Source organism: Pinus tabuliformis, chromosome 3_2, assembly GCF_031772625.1.
Source record: "Pinus tabuliformis cultivar Carrire ecotype Pingquan chromosome 3_2, CPIR1, whole genome shotgun sequence".
Classification (NCBI taxonomy): Eukaryota; Viridiplantae; Streptophyta; class Pinopsida; order Pinales; family Pinaceae; genus Pinus; species Pinus tabuliformis.
In genome coordinates, this window is record NC_142302.1 from 558,284,019 (window position 1) to 558,306,582 (window position 22,564).

Here is a 22,564-nt window from a genome sequence, read left to right on the forward strand (position 1 = left end):
TCACGGAGGATGAGACTTATGTCGAGCTTAGAGCAACTGAGAAAAAGATTCAGACTCTGAAGGGTCATCTTGGAAAGGCCATGGAACAAATAAAGGAAATTTGTTCTATATATTCTGATGCTTTGTCATGTAGATCTCCGGCCCAGAATTACACTTTATTTCTATTAGAATGATATTTACTGCTTAAAGTCAAGGCCATACGGTCGGGACAACCATATGAATTCAACAATGTTTTGGACTTTGTTACCTCTTTTCATAAGCAGGATGAACATATGAGGTACTTCTTATGTGAGCTGTACATGCATAACTTCTTCCTAGAAGAGCAGGTGGATGAGAATCCTATTCCTTTCATAGGGGATGTGTAGTTTCAAGCTTTTATATCATTCTCTCAGAATCAGATAAAGTGGGCTAAAGCTTATCATATATTTCAAAGAAGAGAGCTTGGCATGGACCTCTAGGTTAGAGGGGAGCCATGGAACCCTTTGTGCACACTTGTTCGTCATAGAAGGTTTATGCGACAATTTGGTGTTGTTGATGCCTTGGCACCCATTCACAATGATGTTCTGCAATCGAGATTTGAATACTTGGGAGACATCAGGGTTGAAGCTCTCCGAGGAGACAAGCAGAGATGACAAGCATCATCCAGTGAAATTAAAAATAGAGAACATTTTGGCTTTCGGAATTTCCAGCATGCTATGAGTAGGGCACATGATTATGCTCATCTAGTGTTGGAAGAAGGTCCTAGTTGGATGGGGTGCAGATACAGATGCCCCATAATCTGGTGTCCTCAATCCTCCTACAAATCTGAATATGACTTGATAGAAGTCCGGAGTAAGAACAGATTCCAACATGTAGGAGAAGAGCCTTACCCAACCTATTCCCTAACTACTCTTCATGTCAATCATTTGTTTGCATGAGGTCATGCAAAAAGGTAAGCTAGGGGGTGATGTTGGGCTTCGTAATTGATACAATTTTCTTACCTTATTTCTTATTTTTATATTAGTTTTCTAAGCCTTTTTGTGTGTAAAATGTGATAACTTGAAAAATATAGATTCTAGAAAGGAGTTAATGGCTTTTCATTATTTTATCTCTTTAATGAATTGATTTAAATTATGAAAGGCACGGTTTACTTACGATTTGAACCGTTATTTGAACAGGGATATCTGATACCGGATGTTGTTCCCTGGAATAGCCAAGGAAGAACGGATTATGTGGGGCTATTCGGGTTAATTATAGCCAACTGAACGAGATTGACTTCTATCCTAGATGAATCAGTTGGAGAAGAGATCCTGGCCTTGCTATTTCGGGGAAACGATGGAGATTTTTGTAATTTGAATAAAGCATCCTGAGAATCTTCAGATTCTTAGGATCACTTTCTATTTGGAAATAGGCTCGTTTTGTAATATAAGAATGAGGGATTGAACCTCAATTTTTTAGTTCGAGATATAATCATTTTGATCTATATTGTAAATCTCTACAGACATTTCTTGTAATTTACTCGTTATAATTTAATGGAGACTTTTGCGGTTTGACTTTAACTTATTGTGTTGAGTTAGCTACAAGGCAGTTGAATTCCAACGATTTTGGGCCTAGTCTTGGAACTAATACTGTCCTTTCTTGTATCATTAAGTTTGTATTCCACTTTCAGTTCCTGTTATTTAATTATTTAGTTGTTCTCTAGATATACTTGCTGTTAATCAGATTCGTTGTTAAAGTGTGTGTTTTCGCAGCAGTTACAATTGGATATCATAGAATTAGATTTACTGCAATTGGTTCTTTGGAGTGTTATCTTTCCTTGTTGTTTCCTATTGGTTAATGTAGAGTTGTTAATTCTTATGATTTGATATCATTTCTGGCGAATTCATCTCTAGCTATAGTGTTGTTCCTTTCTTGCAGATGCAGTTCCCTAGGAAACAACTTTGTATTCAGTTGGATTTCTTCACTGTTTTTGGTAGGAGACTTAACGATTTGATTCCTTTAGCAGTCTTGATTGTTTAAGCTTGAAGTCTAGAAGCCAAGTGTGAGTTGTTTCTTTCAGTAAGTGTGAGTTGTTCCTTTCATTCATATGCCTTTACTTTTCATTAGGTTCATACAAGTTAGGTGATATTAGTGTTGTCTCTTGCAAAAAATGTGTGGACAACCTTAAAATAAACAGACGAAACTCCGGGTTGATGATTTAATGTGTAGAGGTCAGTTGGTCCTCTAGGAACAACAAAACGCCCCAACAACAAGTTACAATCTTAGTCAAAATGATGATTCTCCTTCAGTCAATCAACCAGAATACAGATCTATGATTGGAAGCTTGTTGTACCTGATAGGTACAAGGCCAAACATTATGCATGCAGTTGGAATTGTTGGACGATTCCAAGCAAATCCTAAGGAAACTCATCTCCAAGCTATTAAGAGAATATTCAAATTTCTACTAGGAACTCAAGATTTTGGTCTATGGTAACCCCAAAATGCAGATTTTACACTTCATGCTTACACAGATGCAGATTGGGTAGGTAATATTGATGATTGCAAGAGTACTAGTGGAGAAGCATTTTATTTGGGGCCCTGCTTGATTTCATTGTTCAATAAGAAACAAAGCTCCATCACTTTATATATCGCTGAGGCAGAATATGTTGTTGCAGAATCTTGCTGTACTCAACTTCTATGGATGATCCAAACATTGCAAGACATTCAAGTCACTTGTCCTCAACCAGTACTTATTCTCTGTGACAATACTAGTGCCATAAGTATCTCTAAGAATCCTATCATGCACTCAAAAACCAAGCACATCCCAATCAAGTATCATTTTTTGGGAGAACAGGTGCTTGAACAAAAGGTCAAACTGGAGTATGTTCCTTCAAAGCAACAAATTGCAGATATATTTACAAAGCCACTTCCACGTGATTCCTTTGAATATCTCATAGAGAAATTAGGAATGATTCTTGCTTCATCACTCTGCTAATTATTCTGACAGGTATGTCATGTTCAGGGGGAGCTGTGACTGTAAATTACTACAATTTACTTTCTATACGTGGATGATGTGAAGGAAAATCACGTATGTACATGGTTTCTGAGTTAGACAAACGCGTATACATCTCAATGATTGATAAAAATGGCACAGATTCAGGGGGAGCCTCCTATATGCATTTACCATTTCATGTTTGGTCTTTTGTTTTTGACATTGGTTTGCTACAGTCTGTTGGATCAGGGGGAGCAACTATATAACCCCAAAGTCCCTTGTTGGAATTATGGTTTCATAAGCATGTCTTCTTGCATATCTTTGCTAATGTCTGGATATTTCTACTGTTACTGTTGGAGATTTATATGCTGTTGTTCTGTCACTAGTGATCAATGATGCATGGATTCCAAATGATAAAGTTTATCTATTGACATGCTTGATGAGAGGATGTTCATGCTGCTTCTATGATGCTACTATCAATATTCATATTGCAGGTTCCTATATGGTATGTGGTGGTCGCTGATGATTGCCGTGATCTTACAACGTCATTGTTGAGGTCCTGGTTTTGGTTATATATGTCATATCTGTCCCTTGATGTAAAGGTTATGTAAAGACCCATGTTGTAGTCATTGTAATATTTAGTCATGTATAGGCTATTGGAATCAAGTCATGCTTTGTATGTAATCCTAATATTTTGGGCAATTAATGTAATGTTGGGTCAAGTATGTAACCCCACTGTGTTGGATGATTGATGTAATCATGAGTAATTGGTCATAGGAAAGGTCATTTTTGAGTCATACAGTCTTGTACTCTATTGAATATCTTCAGAAGGTTCAACATATGCTCAGGGGGAGCATGGTCAACATGGAGTTCTCATATTCAGCAGATCAGACCTACAGTGATCCTCTCTACATAGTACACAGTGTTTATTCAACATTGGTTAATTCTTTTCCCTTGATGTCAATAGGGGAGAGAAGCTTGGTGTTTGGAGAAGAATTCGTAGAGAAGCTTGGTAAGGAATCTTGGTATTTGCAGGTGTGTTTGCAGGTGTTTATAGATGGTGACCAAACACCAAAGTGGTTGCCATCAAGTCTAAAGGGGGAGATTGTTGGCATTATGGCTAATGTGTTGTCCTTGATGGCAACCTACTTGATAAAGATGTCAACATTATGATTATGCAATCTGGTATAGATGCTACAGGAAATATGAACAGAGAAATGACAGTCCAGAATCAGATGAATGCTAAATATGAAGTTTGGGAAATTATATGCGGATCGCGTACATACGCTAGTCCTATGAGAGAAATTCGCGTACAAAATCCGCACCATGGTAATTTGAATACCAGGGGTCATTACCATGGTATTGGGCCATAGTAATGTAAGCGACAACGATTATTTGATCCCATCAAAGAATACCAATGACATTACTGAGGGATTGACCTAAGGTATTGGCTAAGGCTAAAGCTATATAAGGAGATGGAGATGAAAGTGTTATGTGTGCAGGTATTGGGTTGTCTATGAATGATTTGATCTGAAATAGGTGTGCACCAGGGAGAAAATTGAAGACTCAGACCTGAAATATGTTGACATGTATGCTTGATTGATTTACTTGCTGCAAGTCTCTAATATTGATGAAACTGTGACACTGTGATGCTACACTTGAGCTCTGGTACCCATGATACATCTTGGACTCATAACAACCCTCTTGACTCCATCCAGAATGGCACCATACCTGACCCTCTGACAATTTTTAGACTCTTATTGCCAACCTCCATGTGCAATTTAGAGTCCCATTCGGTTAGAGTCTTGAATACTTCCCATGATCCTGTCATATGCTTTCATTCTCTGCTATCAATGAACCATGCACCCTCACCAACGGTGCCCTCAGAGAAATGTGAAACTAGATAAAAGTTTTGCTCGTACCTTCTTGAGAAGTCATCCTGCTTGTTTGAAGATATAGTGGCCATTGCAATCTCCTCCTTCTTCTCATTATCTCCTTTCTTCTGACGCAGACACTTACTCACATAATGACCATGCTTGCCACATGTGAAACACTTCACCTTACTCTAGTCCTTCTTCACTTTGCCATTCATCTTACTTGCAAGAGCCACATTTTGTCCATCAATTTTTTTCTTATGAAGATCCTTGTCCCGCAATTCCTCTTGGATGAAGTCATCCCATAACCTGTTCCAATTTGGCAACTTATCTTGAGCGGTAATTCCTTTGATAAATGGTTTCCCTTCCTCGATGAAGGCTGTCAAGGCGGTCCTCACTAGCTTTGACTTTGGAACATTATCACCAATGGCAACAAGCTCATCACAAACTTGAGAAACCCTTGTCAGAAACATAACCACACTGTCGCCATCCAACATCTTGGTGTTCTTGAGCTTTTCTCTCAATGCCAACAACCGATTCTCGTTCTTATTCTGAAACAAGTCCCAGAGAGCCTTCCACGTAACACGTGCAATGTTCTTCCTGGTTAGATGAGGTATCAAGTGATCCTTTACACCACATACGATGATCAGCTTAGCCTTCACATCCAACTCATCATATACTTCCAACTCCTTTAGATTTGTTGGTTTTTGAATCTCGTTGTCAACAAACTCCCATATCTTGTTCACCAACCAGACCAACCTAATCCTTTCTTTCCATGGACTATATTTGGACAACCCTTCCAATCTGTCATCATACCTTAGACTAGCAACCAACTTCGCCATGTTGTTAGTTGTTCAACAACAATCATTCAACTCTATCTTAGGCTTCTTGTTGTGCACACTCTGATTCAACTGTCCCTTCAAAGTAGCTTTGGTACCATGTTGATTTTTCCTTAGTATACCAAATCGGGTTTATGTTTAATCATGATCATAAACACACTAAAATACACAACTACAAGCACTTTGCACAACAGAAATGTAACAATAGTGAATCAATGAAATACACAAGACAAATATTTGACCCAAAACTTGTTTTTATTAGTCCTTCAATAAAATAAACGTAGGGCTCTTGTACCAAGGATCATGGCCCTTACAAAGCCCTAATATAGGACTAGTATACACTAGGGCTTGAAGACAATTCCTTTAGCCTCTCAATTTGCCCAAAAGAACAAGGACAGAACAACCAACTTACTTGCTGATGTAGCCCCTTTTATGACAATCCTTTCAGTCCTCTTTGTCACTAACACCTGGCATTACTTTGCCTCAAATCTCGTAGAGAAATAACTCCTTTAACTTCTTTGCATAACTAGCTGCTCAAAGAGAATGCAGTCCTTCAAGTTAATTGTACAATCAGCTTCAAAATACTCAGCTACTCACAGTCACTTAGATCCTTTAAAGTCACTATATGATCAACCTTCTGTTGTTGTTGTTCAAGGATCCCTTTCTTGAAAAGACTTCAATAACTATACCTCTACAATCAGCTTCAACAAAAAAATAGCCCTTCACCCTTAGCTGGCCTCTTCTTATGCCTGATGTTCCTCAACCCTATGCTAGAGTATTTCTCAGCCCTCAAACACATTGCCTGTGGCCCTATATCCACCTACGCTTGATCTTGAGGGAACTCAGCCTTATTTCCAGTGACCACACGGGCCTTTTAGCCTACTTGTCACAGAAAATTAGGGCTTTGGCCCTCTCACAAGGTACAAAACTAACCTTGAGCTTGAGAACAACAAACAAAGATGCACAACACCCTTCCTTCTAGCACAAAACCATTCATTGAGCAGACTTGACCTTGAAGGAGTAACTCGGCCTCTTCTAAACAAAACTCTTCCTTAAATCTCAAAAAATTCGTCCTTCCTCAGATTTGCAACTTCTTCACTAGGGCTAATGTTTATCACAAGATGAGTTGCAATGTGTGATTGACCTCTCCTTAGGTCTCTCATATTTATATCTCTTTAATTGATCGACTTAGGAGCCCTTAACTCCATTAAAGGTGTGCTCTTACATCAACTAGAATAAATAATGTATATCTTTGGGTCTTTAGCCCACAACATTGGGTTGAAAGCCGACCAACTCGGTTACTTTGCCCAACCAAGTCTTTTTGGTGGGTCAAATCCATAGAAGTACCCTAGACTTGTGTGAGTACCTCCCAAGCTACACTTCTCAACATCAAGTGCTGGTGGATTTTCTCTAGGATCTTGTATGGTGGTTAGGGCTTGGTCCTGCCCTTTGTGCTCGATTTACTCCATTTTCTTTTGTTTGCGAATTTCCCTCCTCCTCCTCCTCTGGATCTGGCACTTCCTCCTCATGAGCTTCTTTTCGCTTGTTGTTCCTTGATTGCCTCTTGTTTGTTTTCTTCCTGTGATTGTAAAAGCTCAAAAGAGTTTGCAAATGATGAGGTGGCATTCCTTCCTTGTGTTGGTTGATTTTTATTTGCTGCATCCTTTCCTTTATTTCCCCCTTTTTTCTGAATTTGCCATTACTTTTTTGGAATCACAGTAGCATATTCACCCTTGGTTGACTGTTCCTTCTTGCAATCCCTAGTAAAATGTATGTAATCGTGACAAACCCTACATTTGAAAGGCAATTGTTCATAGTCGAGGACCTAGCAGTGACTCCATTCGCCTTGTGTGAGATTTATTTATGAGGGTAATCCCTTCTCTAGATCTACTTCCACGTCGATTTTTGCACAAGTGAATTGATAGCCTTTAGGTTTAGCCCCGTCCAAGTATTTTCCCAAACCATTTCCAATCCCCCCCTAGTCAATTGTCGCTCCAACACAATAATGGAAGTTTCTACAGTTTTACCTTGATCAGCATCGCATTTGGAATATTGTCATCTAGGTCAAAATATGAAGAATTTCAACCCCCACTTCGGTTATTAGTTTTCGTTATCACTCCATGCATTTAGTTTTAAATCCAAGCATTCTAAAAACTCTAAAATCTGGAAATGACAATATTTTCTGAAAACACAAATTTAGAGATTTCACAACTACTGAAATAACAGAAATACAACACAACAAAATTATGACAGCCACACACAGAAAATAACATAGTGATTTTTGGTTTATGTGACCCTAGAAAACTCCCTACAACTCTTGGGGAAAACCAGTTTGAGAGCCCTTCTTTATTTTTGAAAATGCTTTTACAGAAAAACTGAAATACACAGTAAAAATTCCAACAACCACAAATTACAACTTATCTCAATTTCCATGCTTGAACTCTGCCTCGAAAATCATGCCAATCAGCAAATAGCCAAAACAAAATTTTTCCAGTGATAAAACAATGTTAAAAGCTATATGACTTGCCTCGAAAAACGTGCCCAGAACCTGCTATACGGACTATATGAATTTCAGTAGTACGACTGCCTCGAAAATCGTGCCCAAATCTGCCTCGAAATTTGTGCCCTTACTGCTGTCCCTCTTCTTCAATTTCTATGCCTTCCTCTTGTTGTACAAATTTGCCTTGAGATGCGTGCCAATAAATTTTTCTGCCCAGATTTGCTGAAATATCTTCTTGCTGCTCTCCTTCAATTCCTCACTGCTAAGAAATTTTCTCATTGCTCTCTGTTCTCTTTCTCTCAAATGCTCATGAAAGAATGAGTTGATCTTTCTCTCTTCTCTTCTCTTTTTACTTTCTAAATGACCTTTTGGGTTACCCTAAGATCTAATGGCTGAGATTCATTTAGATCTAGGGATGAGAATAAATGGGCATTTAATTCTCACTTTCTATTTTTTTAACTCACCCATTTAAATAAAGACCCACTTAGCCTTTTATTTCCATAGTCACTTTTTCACTTTATAATTCTTCATTAACTATAATAAAGTCACCTTTAAATTAGAATGTAACTTTACCACTTATAAAGTCACTTTTAAATTAGAATGTAACTTTACCACTTATAAAGTCACTTTTAAATTAAATTGACTTTACCACTTATAAAGCCACTTTAGGAGAAAAGTACAAATAAATTTGGACACTTTTCACTAAGCAAAAGGTCAAAGCCTTAGGGAACCACTTGTCCTTTGGTACCCAAATTTTAACAAAATATAACGACCATTTATTTAAATACATGCCCCTGGCCCCAAAGAAATACGTTCCATGCTGAAAGATGACGTCTCTGTCTTCTTTAAACTCAAATAAGAAAGCAAAAAATCGTTTCCACATGCATACAGTCCGATACCTCCTTTCATCATTGGTTTCCACGTTTTTTCCAGCCATTGCTCCATCGATCTGGGCGACGTCTACATGCCAGTAAACTTCCTAACCGAGTCACTATCCGTGAATGCCAGAGATGTACGATGGAATCCTAGAGGCAACGTCACCGAAGGTTTGATCTCTGCCTTCTTTACGAAGTGGAATTGAGCTTCTTTTGTCTGGGTTTTTTTTCGAGAGGGAAGCAACTGGGGCCTGGAAGGTTGCTGCATCATCCTGCGAAGGGGGAGAGGCCCCCTCCGAGCCGGCCACCATGGATGCTCATCTTGGGTTTTGCTGATTGTTGCAGAACAGGCTAGGTTTTCCTGCATAGAGCGCTTGGTTACAATCTTGAATGAAAAATTCAAACTCTCCGCCTCTCAGCACAATTAAAAAATGTTTTTTTATGCCTACTTACTTGGAAATAACAATTTCTGTTATTTCTTTGTCAGGACTTGTGTCAGTACTGGTCTATGCATTTATAAGAGCATGCTATTTTTCTAACTTAACTTAAAATTTTCTTACTTGATTCATCAAATACTTGCTTTTCACCTGTCAAAATCAAAAGAATCTCCTGAAATATGTTCACCATGAATATTTTGTACATACAAGAAACATCACATGCTTTTCAGCTTAGTTATAATGAGGCTTGGCAAGATATTTTGAGGTTGTCTTAGCATTCTAAAAGAAAATTCATAATGTCAGTCATAAACAAATTGGAAGAAAATAGTTGAATACACGTTAATCAGAGGATTAAGAGTTGTGCATTTTTTCAAAGATGAGGGCTCTGGAGTCATTCGAGAAATAGGTCCTGGTTATATTAGCATGTTCATATGTTTTATGCCTTCAAAATGTTAATAAATGATCTGTATGAAAGAAGTATTTGTTACCTCTTCTGACTATTTGTTATTGTTCAGATTTTAGTGGCTACTCCTGGGAGGTTATTGTATCATATTGACAATACACCAGGTTTTTCAAGCCAATTAATGGGGTTGAAAGTGCTCATTCTTGATGAAGCTGACCACTTGTTGGATCTGGGATTTCGCAAGGATATTGAGAAGATTATTGATGCTATACCTAGACAGAGGCAGTCTCTGTTGTTTTCAGCTACAATTCCTCAGCAGGTCTGTTTTCAATTTATTCATTGCATATGGGCAAATTCCAATCCTTCAACAATTTCAATGTTGCAATAGTGAAATCTTTCAATATGAATGTAAATGGTTTCATTGGAAATCAATATTTTCATTTTGTAATGTCTGCAGGTTCACCAAATATTGCAGATTGCTTTAAAAAGAGATCATGCTTTTATTAACACGGTTGGATTAGGTTGCCAGGAAACTCATGCCAAGGTATTCACTGTGAATTCCACATTTATATGTTCCCTTTAGTTCCAGAGTGGTGTTATAGAGGTTTTATGTTCGCCAACATTCTGTATCTGCATTCATTTTTCTTGACTGGTGAATCACAGGTTTTGCAGAGATGCATTGTCACGTCACATGAAAATCATTTGCACGTACTTTATGGTGTTCTTAAGGAGCATATCTCAGAGGTGTCTGATTACAAGGTCAAGTATGATTTTGCAGGTTCATGAGCAGCATTCTGGTTTGTACAGCTTCTTGCTTCATTTATGCTAAAGTGATTGCTTGAATTCCGGATTGTTGTTTGTATGTAGGTCCTTGTCTTCTGTACAACTGCAGCAGTTACAAGAGTTGTCTATGAGATGCTTTTGGCTTTAAATATGAATGTCCGAGAGATGCATTCTCGAAAGACTCAGGTTTATCGTACTCGCATATATGATGAATTTCGGAACTCAAAATGTCTGATTCTTGTTACCTCAGATGTTTCATCTCGTGGAGTTGATTATCCTGATGTTACTCTTGTTGTTCAGGTGATTTGGGTACACTCTATTGGCTCTTCAATTTTCTGTCTGCTTGGTTTTTTATAGCTAGGATATGAGGGAAGTAATTATATTGTAATTTGCTTTTGTAATTCGGAAATCACAGAGGTGATTATATTGTAATTTGCCTATGTTGGATACCTATTGGAAATCAGGGATGCAATTATTACTGTCTAGCTTTATAGTTGGATACACTATGTTTAGTATTTGGGAATTTAACTTCAATGATTTTAAAAGCTCCTCTCCTCTTGCATGCTATTCCATATGGGTTGTGAGGTCTGGTCTGTGGCAACATATAAATCGCAACATACCACGATCCTTAGGCCAATATGGGGTGTCCACAAAGGTAGTGGCCCTCCTATGAACATCATGGTTAATGGGTTGGGAATGTTCGGATGAATATGCGTGCTTGCCTGGCCATCCCTTCATCCTCTCTTGGACATCTGGTGTGCATGACAATAATAAAGGACAAATAATAAATAGTTAGATGTGCTACGTTTGGCATCTTGAAATACTTTCTATGACTTTAAAATCTCCTCTCCTCTTGTGTGCTATGCCATATTGGTTGTGAGATTTGGTCCACTCTAGGATATAAGTTTGAAGATACCATGATCTTTATGTCAATAGGGGTTTCCACAGAGGTAGTGGCCTTCCTACAAACAAATGGTTAATTGGTTGAGGGATAATAAATGCCAAATAATAAATAAGATAATAAATAGTTAGGTGTGCTATGGTTGGCATCCTGAAATACTTTCTTTGACTATAAAATATCCTCTCCCCTTGTGTACTATGCCACATTGGTCATGAAATTTAGTCCACTCCTGCATATCAATTTGAAGATATCATGACCCTTATGTCAATGGGGCTTCCACGGATGTCTTAGGTAGTGGCCCTCCTATGAATAAAATGGTTGATTGGTTGAGGGATGAATATGCATGCTTGTAGTCTTTCCCTCGTCCTTTGTGGGCTGTGTCGTGTCAGTGCTTGTTTGAGAATAATAAAAAACCAGATATGCTATGTTTAGTGTCTTGGAATAGTTTGTAGGACTATATGATCTCATATTCTCTTATGTGTTATACCACATTGATTGTGAGGTTTAGTTTGTGACAAATAGAAGTACCAACATTCCATGACTTTTATGCTAATTGGGGTGTCCAAAAAGTGGTGGCCATCCTAAGAACATAATGGTTGATTGGTTGCATGATGAATATGCATGTTTTCTCAGCTTTCTCCTTCTCCTCTATGAGATGTGTTGTGTGTGCATGCATGTAAATAATGAACAATGAATAATAAGTAGGATAATAAATAATTGGATACGTTGTGTTTGGTAGTCTTGGAATATTTTTTACTACTTCAAAATCTCCTTTCCTCCTCTCTTATGTTATTTTCTTTGGTTTGGGGATATTAGGCATGTTGAATTTGTAACTATGGTTAGTCTTCTTAATGTACTTGTGGTCACTTGATGTGATTATATTTATCATTGTAAAGCATATTTATAAATGCTTGAGTCAAAGGAAAATCTAGTTTGAGTCAAAGTCCCATTGCGACTTAAAAAAAATGTAAATTTGAATTTTTAAAATGAAATTTTTGGCTCCAAAATTGACAAGTTGGCTTCCCTCCAAGTCAAGTCAGCCCTAGCGAAGAGATGCGTCCATTCACCCTAGACAGACTACTATATAAATGCTGCTCGAGCTCCTCATTTGGGCAATTTGCATTCCTCACTCGAGATTTTCTTGTAAGGTGAAGAAGGATAAGGAGGACGGAGAAGGACAAAGAAAGAAGACTGAGTTTCTCTCTCCTCTCTCATCAACTCACACATGTGGAAAGAAGTCTCTCTGTGATTCACATTGTTTTTGGACATTCTATTGCAGGGGCCGAAATTTCTGGGTTTCTGGGCAACTGTTGCAGGGCTGATATTTCTAGGGCAATTGGCTATTGCAGGAGGGCTGAAATTCTGGGTCAGACAGGAAGAAAGAAGTGCAGGATCAGTTTGGTTGACTTGACTTGGAGGAGAAGACGAGGTTCGACCATAGGTCTAGTTGTGTTTCTTATTGAACAGGAATAATTTATCTATTGAAAAGATTGCTGGGTTTTTCCCCGTAGTGGGTTTTCCCAGGGTAAATCTTGTCTCTCGTTTGTTCATTGTGATCTCTACTGTTCTTCTGTTTCTTATGGTTGAATTTTTCAATGTTCCACCAAGGTTCCGGGACGAGGGGGCGAGGGAGCGAGGGGGCGCGGGAGCGGCCTATGCAAAAGCTCCCTACCGTTTTTTAGGAAACGTGGGGGAGCGTCAGGGTCTTAAAAATTTATAAATATAAAATATAATTTATTAATTGAGTCCACTATGACAATTTGGGTTGAATTGAAAAGCTGCAAAGCATGATCATTGATATGAATTCCTGGAGCAAGAAAGCAATGAATTTGAAAATTTGCACAATCCTTCTTAGAAGAAAACTTAAACAAAGAGAGAACTATCCTTCTTAGAAGAAAACTTAAACATAGAGAGAACTCAGAACTATAGTGGATTATGTATAATGATTTTGAGAAACTGGACTTCTAAGTTCTTGACATATTAGTTAGGCAGGGCGTAGATTTTCAACTGATAATATTAATATATGAATAGCCTATTTGGCAATGCTTCCATAGGACTAGCCCATAGGTCTGATATACCTTCACAATTCTGTTTTAGATACTGCTAACCTAGAGAAAAAGTCTAAAAGAAATAATTTTTGGAACTTGGACTAAACGGAACTTGGATGCTTTTTCCACAGGTAAAGACCATAGGCCTAATATAGTAATAGGTTGACTGTCTATTGTTTATTCAGTTCCCAGGTAACCATTGCGACAGCCATAACCTTGTGCCATAGATTTTTCCATCGGCAATCTCATGCAAAAAATGATAGACACGTAAGTGGAAGCTACTTTCTTCTTTTCATGTTGTTAGACTGCTTAGTTAGTTTCCATTTTACAGATCCTGCTGGTTTCTTTCTTTGAGTGAATGTTTATTTTGAACCCTTTAAGTTCTCATGGGATCAAAATTAGATGTCAAGGTAGAATTTTGAGAAATCATATAGGAAAGTAGTTGGGTGGCTGGTGGAATATTAACATTCTGTATTTTAATCAGGTCTTATTATGTCAACAATATTATATTTCAGTCAGGTCTCATCAACACAACGCATGGTAGTCAAGGAGGCAGTCTTTTAAGTTTTTACAAGTCGGATTTTTCACCCATACTTGTGGTTAATTGGTTCCTGGAAACAAAATAGTCAGATCCACTTTTCAGAACATGTGACAATAGGCTCTTTTCCTAAACCTACTATCACCATGAACGGGGAGAGCCCATATTGAACCGATTCAAGGTCTTGGTTTTCCTAGCTTGCACTTTCAACTAATTGTATTAATTCACTAACTTTTTTTAGGTAATTTACCTTTTGTATACAATTCCTAATACAATCAATAATGATGCAGGCACTGTTTATTAAAATCTGAACAGTGAAATCCAACGCTGTGAGTGGAGTGCTCAGCGAACTTGCAAAGGCTGTGAGTGTGTTGTTCATGGTTCAAGGTGCCATTTTTATAACATGAAACAACGATTTCCAAAACCCTAAACGTTAATTAACTCTTAATTAAAGATTAAGTTCAGCATTTAGTTAATTAAAATGGTTTTTAATGCATTAAAGGTGTGCCACGTCCCCCCTCGTCCCCTCTCGTCCCCCCACGCCCCCCCCACGTCCCCTCACGTCCCCTCACGTCCCCCCACGTCCCCCTTTTTGGAAACGCCCCCTCAAGGAAGGGAAACGTTTCCCTGGCACGTCCCCTCGAGTTTCCTCCATTTTGGGAGCGTGGGGAAACGTCCCCTACTCGTCCCCAAGTCCCCGGAGCGCGGGGGTGCGAGGAAACTAGACTCCTAGGGAGGGGGGCGAGTCCCCGTGGAACACTGGAATTTTTGAAGTATAGTTACTGAATGATATAATTGGAATAAGATAAGAGAAGATATACATCAAAAGTAATTATCAGAATTTCAGAAATATTGTGCTAACACTAATTGCACTAGAAAATCAATATGGTATCAGAGCTCTAGTGATGAAAGGGAGGTAAATTGAGATCACTTTTGCAGAAACCCTAGAGAGAGCATTTTATTAAAGACCTTGTATATTGGCATCTTTGGCTTCCTCCATGAAATCCGAGAACAAGCTAGAGGGAGCATCAAACTTTAGGACTTTGAAAGTCATAATAGATCTTAGTCTTGTCAAAAAGAAAGTGTTGGATATTGTGACAGGAAAGACTATTGATCAAACCGACGCAGCTGGAAAAGAGAAGTTAAAGGAGGGCGATATTACTGCATGAGTCTAATAGTGGACTTTATTAGAGATCATCTCATTCCCTACATTGCAAAGCATGACACTTCCATGAAGATGTATGATGCCCTAACAAATCTATACACTATCAAGAATGTTGGTTAGTCCATGAGTTTGAAAAATGAACTCTGAAATATGAGAATGACTAATGATGACATTGTGGCTTCATATTTCGTGAAGATTTCACAAATAAGAGATCAAATTTCAACCATTGGAGAAACTATCTCCGATCAAGAACTTGTGACTACAACACTCAATGGTCTCCCTAGATCATGGGATGCATTTGCAGTAGGCATAAGCAGTTGGAAAGAAGCTCCTTCATTTGAGCAATTATGGACATCATGTGCTCAAGAAGAAGTAATATTGATGACTAGAGACCTTCAGGATGAAGAAATTCAAGCCCTTGCAGCTCACTTTAAGAACAAGGGAAAGAAGAAGTTTGGATCTCAACATAAGAAGGCATCTCTTCCTCTAAGAAGAAGAAAGACTTATCAAAGATACAATGCTACGATTGCCAAGAATATGGACATTTCAAGAGAGACTGTCCTAATATGGATAACAAGAAAAGAAAAGGGAAACAACATGCTTCCGCAACAGAAGTTGATGAAAAACCAAAGAAACCGAAAGGTGAAAAAGATTTCTTCTACTATTCTGCTTTGACAAGTTCCTTTGCAGATGATGATGACATGTGGTTGGTAGATCGTGGAGCATCAAGGCACATCACTGAAGAGTGTGGAAATATTTCAAGCATGATAGAAAAGAAGTTGTCTTAAAGGGTTGAATTGGGAGATAATAACATCTATGCAGTCAAAGGAGTTGGAAAGGCATCCATAGAGCTGGAATCTGGTGACCACGTTCATCTCAGCAATGTCCTCTATGTACTATGTTTGAAAAAGAATCTTGTATCTGTTTCTTGTTTAGAAGATAAGGGAGATAAGGTTGCTTTTGTGGATGGTAAAATACTTGTATGGTCAAAGGGCTCTAGTATAGATGATGCTAGGGTTATTGGGATTTGTGATGGAACACTGTGTAGACTTGTGAGTCAACCAGAGCAGGCGTCAGTACATAATGAAATAGATCCAAGTGAGCTATGGCATCAAAGGTATGGACATCTTCATTTTAGAGCATTGCTTGAATTAAGTGAAATAGTGTTAGGAGTTCCTGAACTACAGGTAAATAATGATGGTGTATGCAAAGGTTGTGCTCTTGGAAGAACATCAAGAGGCCATTTCTGAATAGTGACAATAAATCTAAGGAAGCTTTGGACTTGGTTCATATCGATGCTTGTAAAATTGCTTGGTGGTTCGCTGTACTATGTGACATTTATTGATGAATTCTCCCATAAGATGTGGATATATCTCTTGAAGACAAAAGATGAAGTATTCAACAAGTTCTAGGAATTCAAAGTTGAAGTGGAAAACTTGACAGGTAAAAGGATCAAGATATTGAGATCTGACAATGGAGGAGAATAAACCAATGTTGCACTAATCGTTATCGGGATAATTTCAGCGTGGGGAAAAAATCAGAAAAAATCATAAAAATTGGGAAAAAATCGGTTATAATCGGGAAAAAATCGCAACATACAAAAATATTCATTTTTTTCAATTTTTTTACTATCTAAACCATCTACAACATAAAATAAATACATTGACACATAAATATGATAAAAGAACTAATATATAAGATGTTTAGTATCATTTTTAGTGCTACATCACACATAACAGTGAATCATGTCCTGAATAATAAGTCCTGACTCTTGAGTCCCAACTTAGCCTCAAAATATCAACAAAAAATGTAATAATGTATCTCATGAGTCATAATGTCATATACAATGAAATGAAAAAAATAACTAAAGTCTAATACTATTGATTTCCTCTGCCCCTCTTGCGAGAAAATGCCATAGCTTTCTCTTTCCCTCTAGATGTAGATGCTGGTGCTGGTGGAGTTGGCAGTGGAGTCTGCTATGCTCTAGAAGCTGAAGAACTAGGAGTAGGAGCTATAGGAGGTAGACTACGTCCTCTACTGGTGGCAGGGGTAGCCTGGGCAGGTGGTGTCACCTCCTCCTCCTGTTGCTCCAACTCCTTCTCCTCTTCCTCCTTCTCCTCCCCCTCCACTACATCCTGCACTAACCAATCATCAACAGACTCCATGAGAGGCCTCTCGGCCTCAACCCTCGATGCAACAGTGGTGTCAATCCCATCCAATGAGATGGCCTCTATATCAGGGGTCCTCTCAAGTTGCCTCACCCACAATCGAAGATTGTAGTAGACGTAGACCATGTCATTAAGTCGCTGGGACTCCAACTTGTACAAAGATCATGAAATAATAATTATAAAAAAAATATTGTTTAATGAATTCAAAAAATTATTTGGAAATTTGCAATATTTTAAATTTTTAAGTGTTAACTTGTTGCGCTTCTTGTTGTGTATTTTTTCAAATACACTCCAGTTGCGCTCACACCTGAGGAGCTACATGTTTGGCTGAGGATTCGAATGGCAAGCTTTTGTAGAAGGGGTACCCTGTCACCATACATTATCCACCATGCATCTACAACGAAATTAGAAATAAAATTTTAAATAAACATAAGAAAAAAAATGGAATTTGAAGAGACAATGAAATTTGAAACAAACTAAAATATCCCTGGCATTTTAATTGTCCTATCAGTCACAGCCATGTCAAAGCCAGATGTGCCACCTGCCATCCTATATGTCTCAATTTCTTTAGAGATTTCTGTATGTTCTGCTAGATATCGCACCATCCTCTGGACATAGGTTAAGAATCCATCCATGATCTCAGCATCAAATACGAACCCACATGCGTAAGAAAATGCGGGGTTCAGGTAGATCCTTGCAGCATGAATGGGACGATGGAGTGTGTTGTTCCATCATTCATCAATCACTCCCCATAGGAGGAGTTGTCTCTGAAACTCCTCATCTCCCTTATCATCATAGTAGGTCCGAATGGATTCTTTCGCCTTGTCCATGGCCTCATACAAATAGCCCATTGCAGGCTTCTCACCATCAACTAATCGAAGAACCTTTACCAAAGGTTCAGTAACGGCGCACACCTCCTGCACTCCCGCCCAAAATTCTTCCTGGTATGAAACTAGTCTGCATATGGCTTCTCCCTCTGGTTTGTGGCTCATTGTCAAAGCATGTCACTCCTCTGAAAGAAACATTCTCTTCACATCCCACATAGAATTCAAGAGGGATTGAAGAGATATGAAACTGGTGGCAAACTGTGTAATGGCAGGGCACACCAACTCTTTGTTGTTGGTGAATTTTCTCATCAAGCTAAGCACAGATGTATGATTATATATAAATTTTGTAATGCTTTTGGATGACTCAACAATATCTTTGACAAAGGAAATTTTCCCTATGTCCTCCAACATCAAATCAATACAGTGTGTAGCACAAGGTGTCCAAAATAAAGTAGGATGACTGTCCATAAGCATCCTGCCAGCAGCAACATAATTTGCAGCATTGTCCGTTATGACTTGGACAACATTTTCTGCACCCACTTCCAAAATAAACACATCCAGGAAATCACATAAAGTTCTTGCATCTTTGATTTGTGAAGATGCATCAACAGATTTGATAAACATAGTCCCCTTGGGACAACTAACCAAGAAATTTATAAGGGTTCACTCCTTTTGGTCAGTCCAACCATTTGACATCACAGTGCATCTTGTTTGTGCCCATGATTCCTAAAATCCTCCAATCTTTGGTGTAGTCAAGCTTTTCATTTTGAAGAATCCGGCCTCTAATGTCATGATAAGAAGGGATTTTGTATCCTGGGCCAACAGTTGCAATAGCATCAACAGCAGGCTGGAAAAATGGATTATTCCTTACAATGTTGAAAGGAATATCACTCCAAAGGAGAAATTTGGCCAGCAACTTGTCAGCTTGTTCTTTCTTAGTTTTTTTAAGCATTGAAGTGATAGATGGCTGTGAACCAGGTGTGGTTCCAGGAACAAAAAATGATGAGGCAGCTACCGGGTTGGTTGATGTTGCAGTAAAACCACTTCCACTTCCTTGTTCAGCTGAATTTTTTAGTTGCCTCTTCATTTCTACTTTGGCCTCTCTAGTGTGGTCTAAATTTTCCAATGATCTCATGGCTCTTCGGATGATTTCAAGATTTGTCTCTGTGCAAGGCCCTACATCAAATCCAGGGATTTGTGCAAGGTGATACTTCAATCTGTACACCCCCCTAGACATATGGTGCCCACACAACCTGCAAGTCAAGTTTAGTCTATCATTCGGACCATCAGGTTAACCAAATTCCCACAAAGGGTCCAATTTCCTTGGCATGTTTGACTTTGAACTTTGAAGTTGAAAACTTGAATGGTGTTTCGGTGAACCTATGGCAAAATAAGGATTACAATTTACAAGTTACAAACTTACAATTTAGTATTTACATTGTACAAAAACTAAAAAAAAATTACATACAATTTAAGAAACCCCATTCCAAACCCAACCAAAAAAACTAAAAAAAAATACATTGGACAAATGTCAAAAACCCCATTCCAAACCCAACCAAAAAAACAAAAAAAAAATTATATTGGACAAATATCAAAAACCCCATTCCAAACCCAACAAAAAACATAGAAAAAAACAAAAACAAAGTTACAAAACAGTGAAAACAGAAAATGTTGGTGCCCATACCGGTTTTATGGTGAAAATGTGTTTCCTCCTTAGCTCACACTTCGTTTTTCTCCTCCAGTTAGTTGATTCAGCTCCAAAATTACCAAGTCTTCAAGTCTCCAAGTCTCCAAACCCCTGTCGCGCGCTTGTCTGCTGTCCAAATGACAAAAAAAATCATGTTTTTCCCTTTAAAACATGCGCTGCCTGACTATGCCACGATTTTTTGAATAAAAATCGCGATTTTTATGAAAAAATCAGCTATAAAAAAAACTCGATTTTATCTTTTTCTTGAAAAAATTGCAATAAAACGATTTTATCGCGATTTTTGGGCGATGAGTGCAACACTGGAATAAGCGTCAAAGGAGCATGTTGCTTTCTGCAAGTAGGCTGGGATTAAGAGGGAACTAATTTTTCCCTATAATCCTCAACAGAATGGTGTAGCAGAACAAAAGCACAGATCCATTGAAGAATATGTTAAGTCCATGGTACATGATTTGGACTTCTTTTTGTTCTTATGGGGTGAAGCATCATAGACAACTGTGTACATTCAAAATTGAAGTCCTCATAGAGTTCTGGAAGGTATGACTCCTGAAGAAGCGTTATCCAAAAGGAAGCTAGAGGTTGGGCACATGAGGATCTTTGGTTGTTCGATATATATCCATGTTCCTAAGGATAAAAGGAACAAGCTTGAGCCTTTAGGAAAGAAAGGCATATTTGTTAGATGCAATGAATCTTCAAAAGCCTACAAAATATACATTCCAAAGCAGCACCAGATTGAGGTTAGTCGGGATGTCACCTTCAATGAGAAAGTGGAATATTGGAAGTCTAACGAGTCTCTGTAGATTCCTTGGAAGAAGTTAAACAAGAAGCCTCAAAGGAAGAGCACTCGATTTCTATAGAATGTACCAGAAGGCCATAAGGGCCTCAAGATCTAGCAGAGCCAATCATAGTTCTAGAGATCAAGAAGAGACCAACATGGCTTAGATCCACATTAGAAGAGGCGAAAGGACATGCAACTCTTGATGGCACATCTAGAGAAGTGAAGAAACCTAAAAGCTTCTCCAACTATGCAACTCTCATGACAAAGCTCATTGATGAAGAACCTTCCACATATGAAGAAGCAACCAATCAACAAGTGTGGAAGGAAGCAATGAATGAGGAGTACCAATCAATCATGAAGAATGATGTTTGGGAAATTGTGCCAAGGCCTGAAGGGAAGTTTGTGGTGACTTCCAAGTGGATCTACAAGATAAAACATGTTGCAGATGGTAGTATTGACAAATACAAGGTGAAGTTCGTGGCTAGAGGATTCTCCTAGAAAGAGGGAGAAGACTATGATGAGACTTTTGCTCTAGTTTCCAGGTACACCTCCAGTTTCTAGGTACACCTCCATTAGATCCATCATTTCTCTTGTTGTTGCATTGGGATGGAATTTGTACTAGATGGATGTGAAGACTGCTTTCCTCAATGGTGTGATTGAGGAAGAGGTGTACATAGAGAAACCTCAAGGATTTGAGGTATATGGAAAGGAGTCTCATGTTTGCAAGTTGAAGAAGGCCTTGTATGGACTCAAGCACGCTCCAAGAGCTTGATATGCTCATATAGACAACTATCTAATGAGACTGAGATTTACCAAAAGCAAATCCGATCCAAACCTTTACTTTAAGGTTGTGAAGAATGCACCTGTGATCTTACTATTATATGTGGATGACTTGTTTTTGGAGCCTCTTATTATTCAGTGTAAGAAGCAACTGGCTTTTGAGTTTGACATCAAGGATCTTGGGTTGATGCAATATTACTTAGGAATAGAAGTATGGCAAAAACTTGCTGAAGTCTTCCTTGGTCAAGGAAGGTATGTGCTAGAGATCCTTTAGAGATTTGGTATGATGGATTGCAAGTCCATGGCGACTCCCATGGTGACTAACTTGAAGAAGTTAAATGGCTTCGACTCTAGATTGGTGGATCCATCTATGTATTGGCCACTGATTGGTATGCTGATGTATTTGGTTAACACTAGGCCGAATATTCGATTTGCCGTGAACACCTTGAGGCAATTTCAGGTAGAATCGAGACACGAGCATTGGATTGCAACAAAGCACATCTTGCGATATTTGTGTGGTATAGTGAAGTATGGCTTGAGGTATGTTGCAAAGAAGGATGTACAACTTCAGGGATATAATGCTAATTGGGTAGGAAGTGCTGAAGACAAGAAGAGTACCTTGGGAGTATGCTTCAGTTTGGGATCTGCTATGATATCGTGGATAAGTAGGAAGCAGATGTCGCTTGCACTAAGCACTGTTGAAGTAAAGTATATCGTAGCCAATGAGGCTTGTACCAAAGTAGTATGGCTTCAAAAGTTGTTTGTAGGATTGTTTGGCCAAGAGTTGGAATCGATGGTGGTACACTGCGATAATCAAAGCTGTGTGAAGCTTTCAGAGAATCCCATGTTCCATGACAGGTCGAAGCATATTGAGATCAAGTACCACTACATTCATGACATTGTGTAGAGGAGAGAAATAAAGCTTGAGCACATCTCCGCTAATGAGCAGGCAACTGATGTTCTGACGAAGATGTTGCCAAGGGATAAGTTCGT

At 38.5% G+C, this 22,564-nt stretch overlaps 1 protein-coding gene across 2 annotated transcripts in view; it reads left to right on the forward strand.

Moving 5' to 3' along the window:
• The window catches only part of LOC149181746 (DEAD-box ATP-dependent RNA helicase 48-like), a 119,286-nt gene that overhangs the window by 28,284 nt on the left and 68,438 nt on the right, over positions 1–22,564 (forward strand). For both annotated transcript variants that reach the window (XM_089416688.1, XM_089416689.1), the window contains exons 3-6: positions 9,991–10,197; positions 10,336–10,422; positions 10,542–10,637; positions 10,746–10,961. In XM_089416688.1, the coding sequence (XP_089272814.1) occupies positions 10,060–10,197; positions 10,336–10,422; positions 10,542–10,637; positions 10,746–10,961 (537 nt within the window). In that variant the 5' untranslated portion in view covers positions 9,991–10,059. The remainder of the gene's footprint in view (positions 1–9,990; positions 10,198–10,335; positions 10,423–10,541; positions 10,638–10,745; positions 10,962–22,564) is intronic.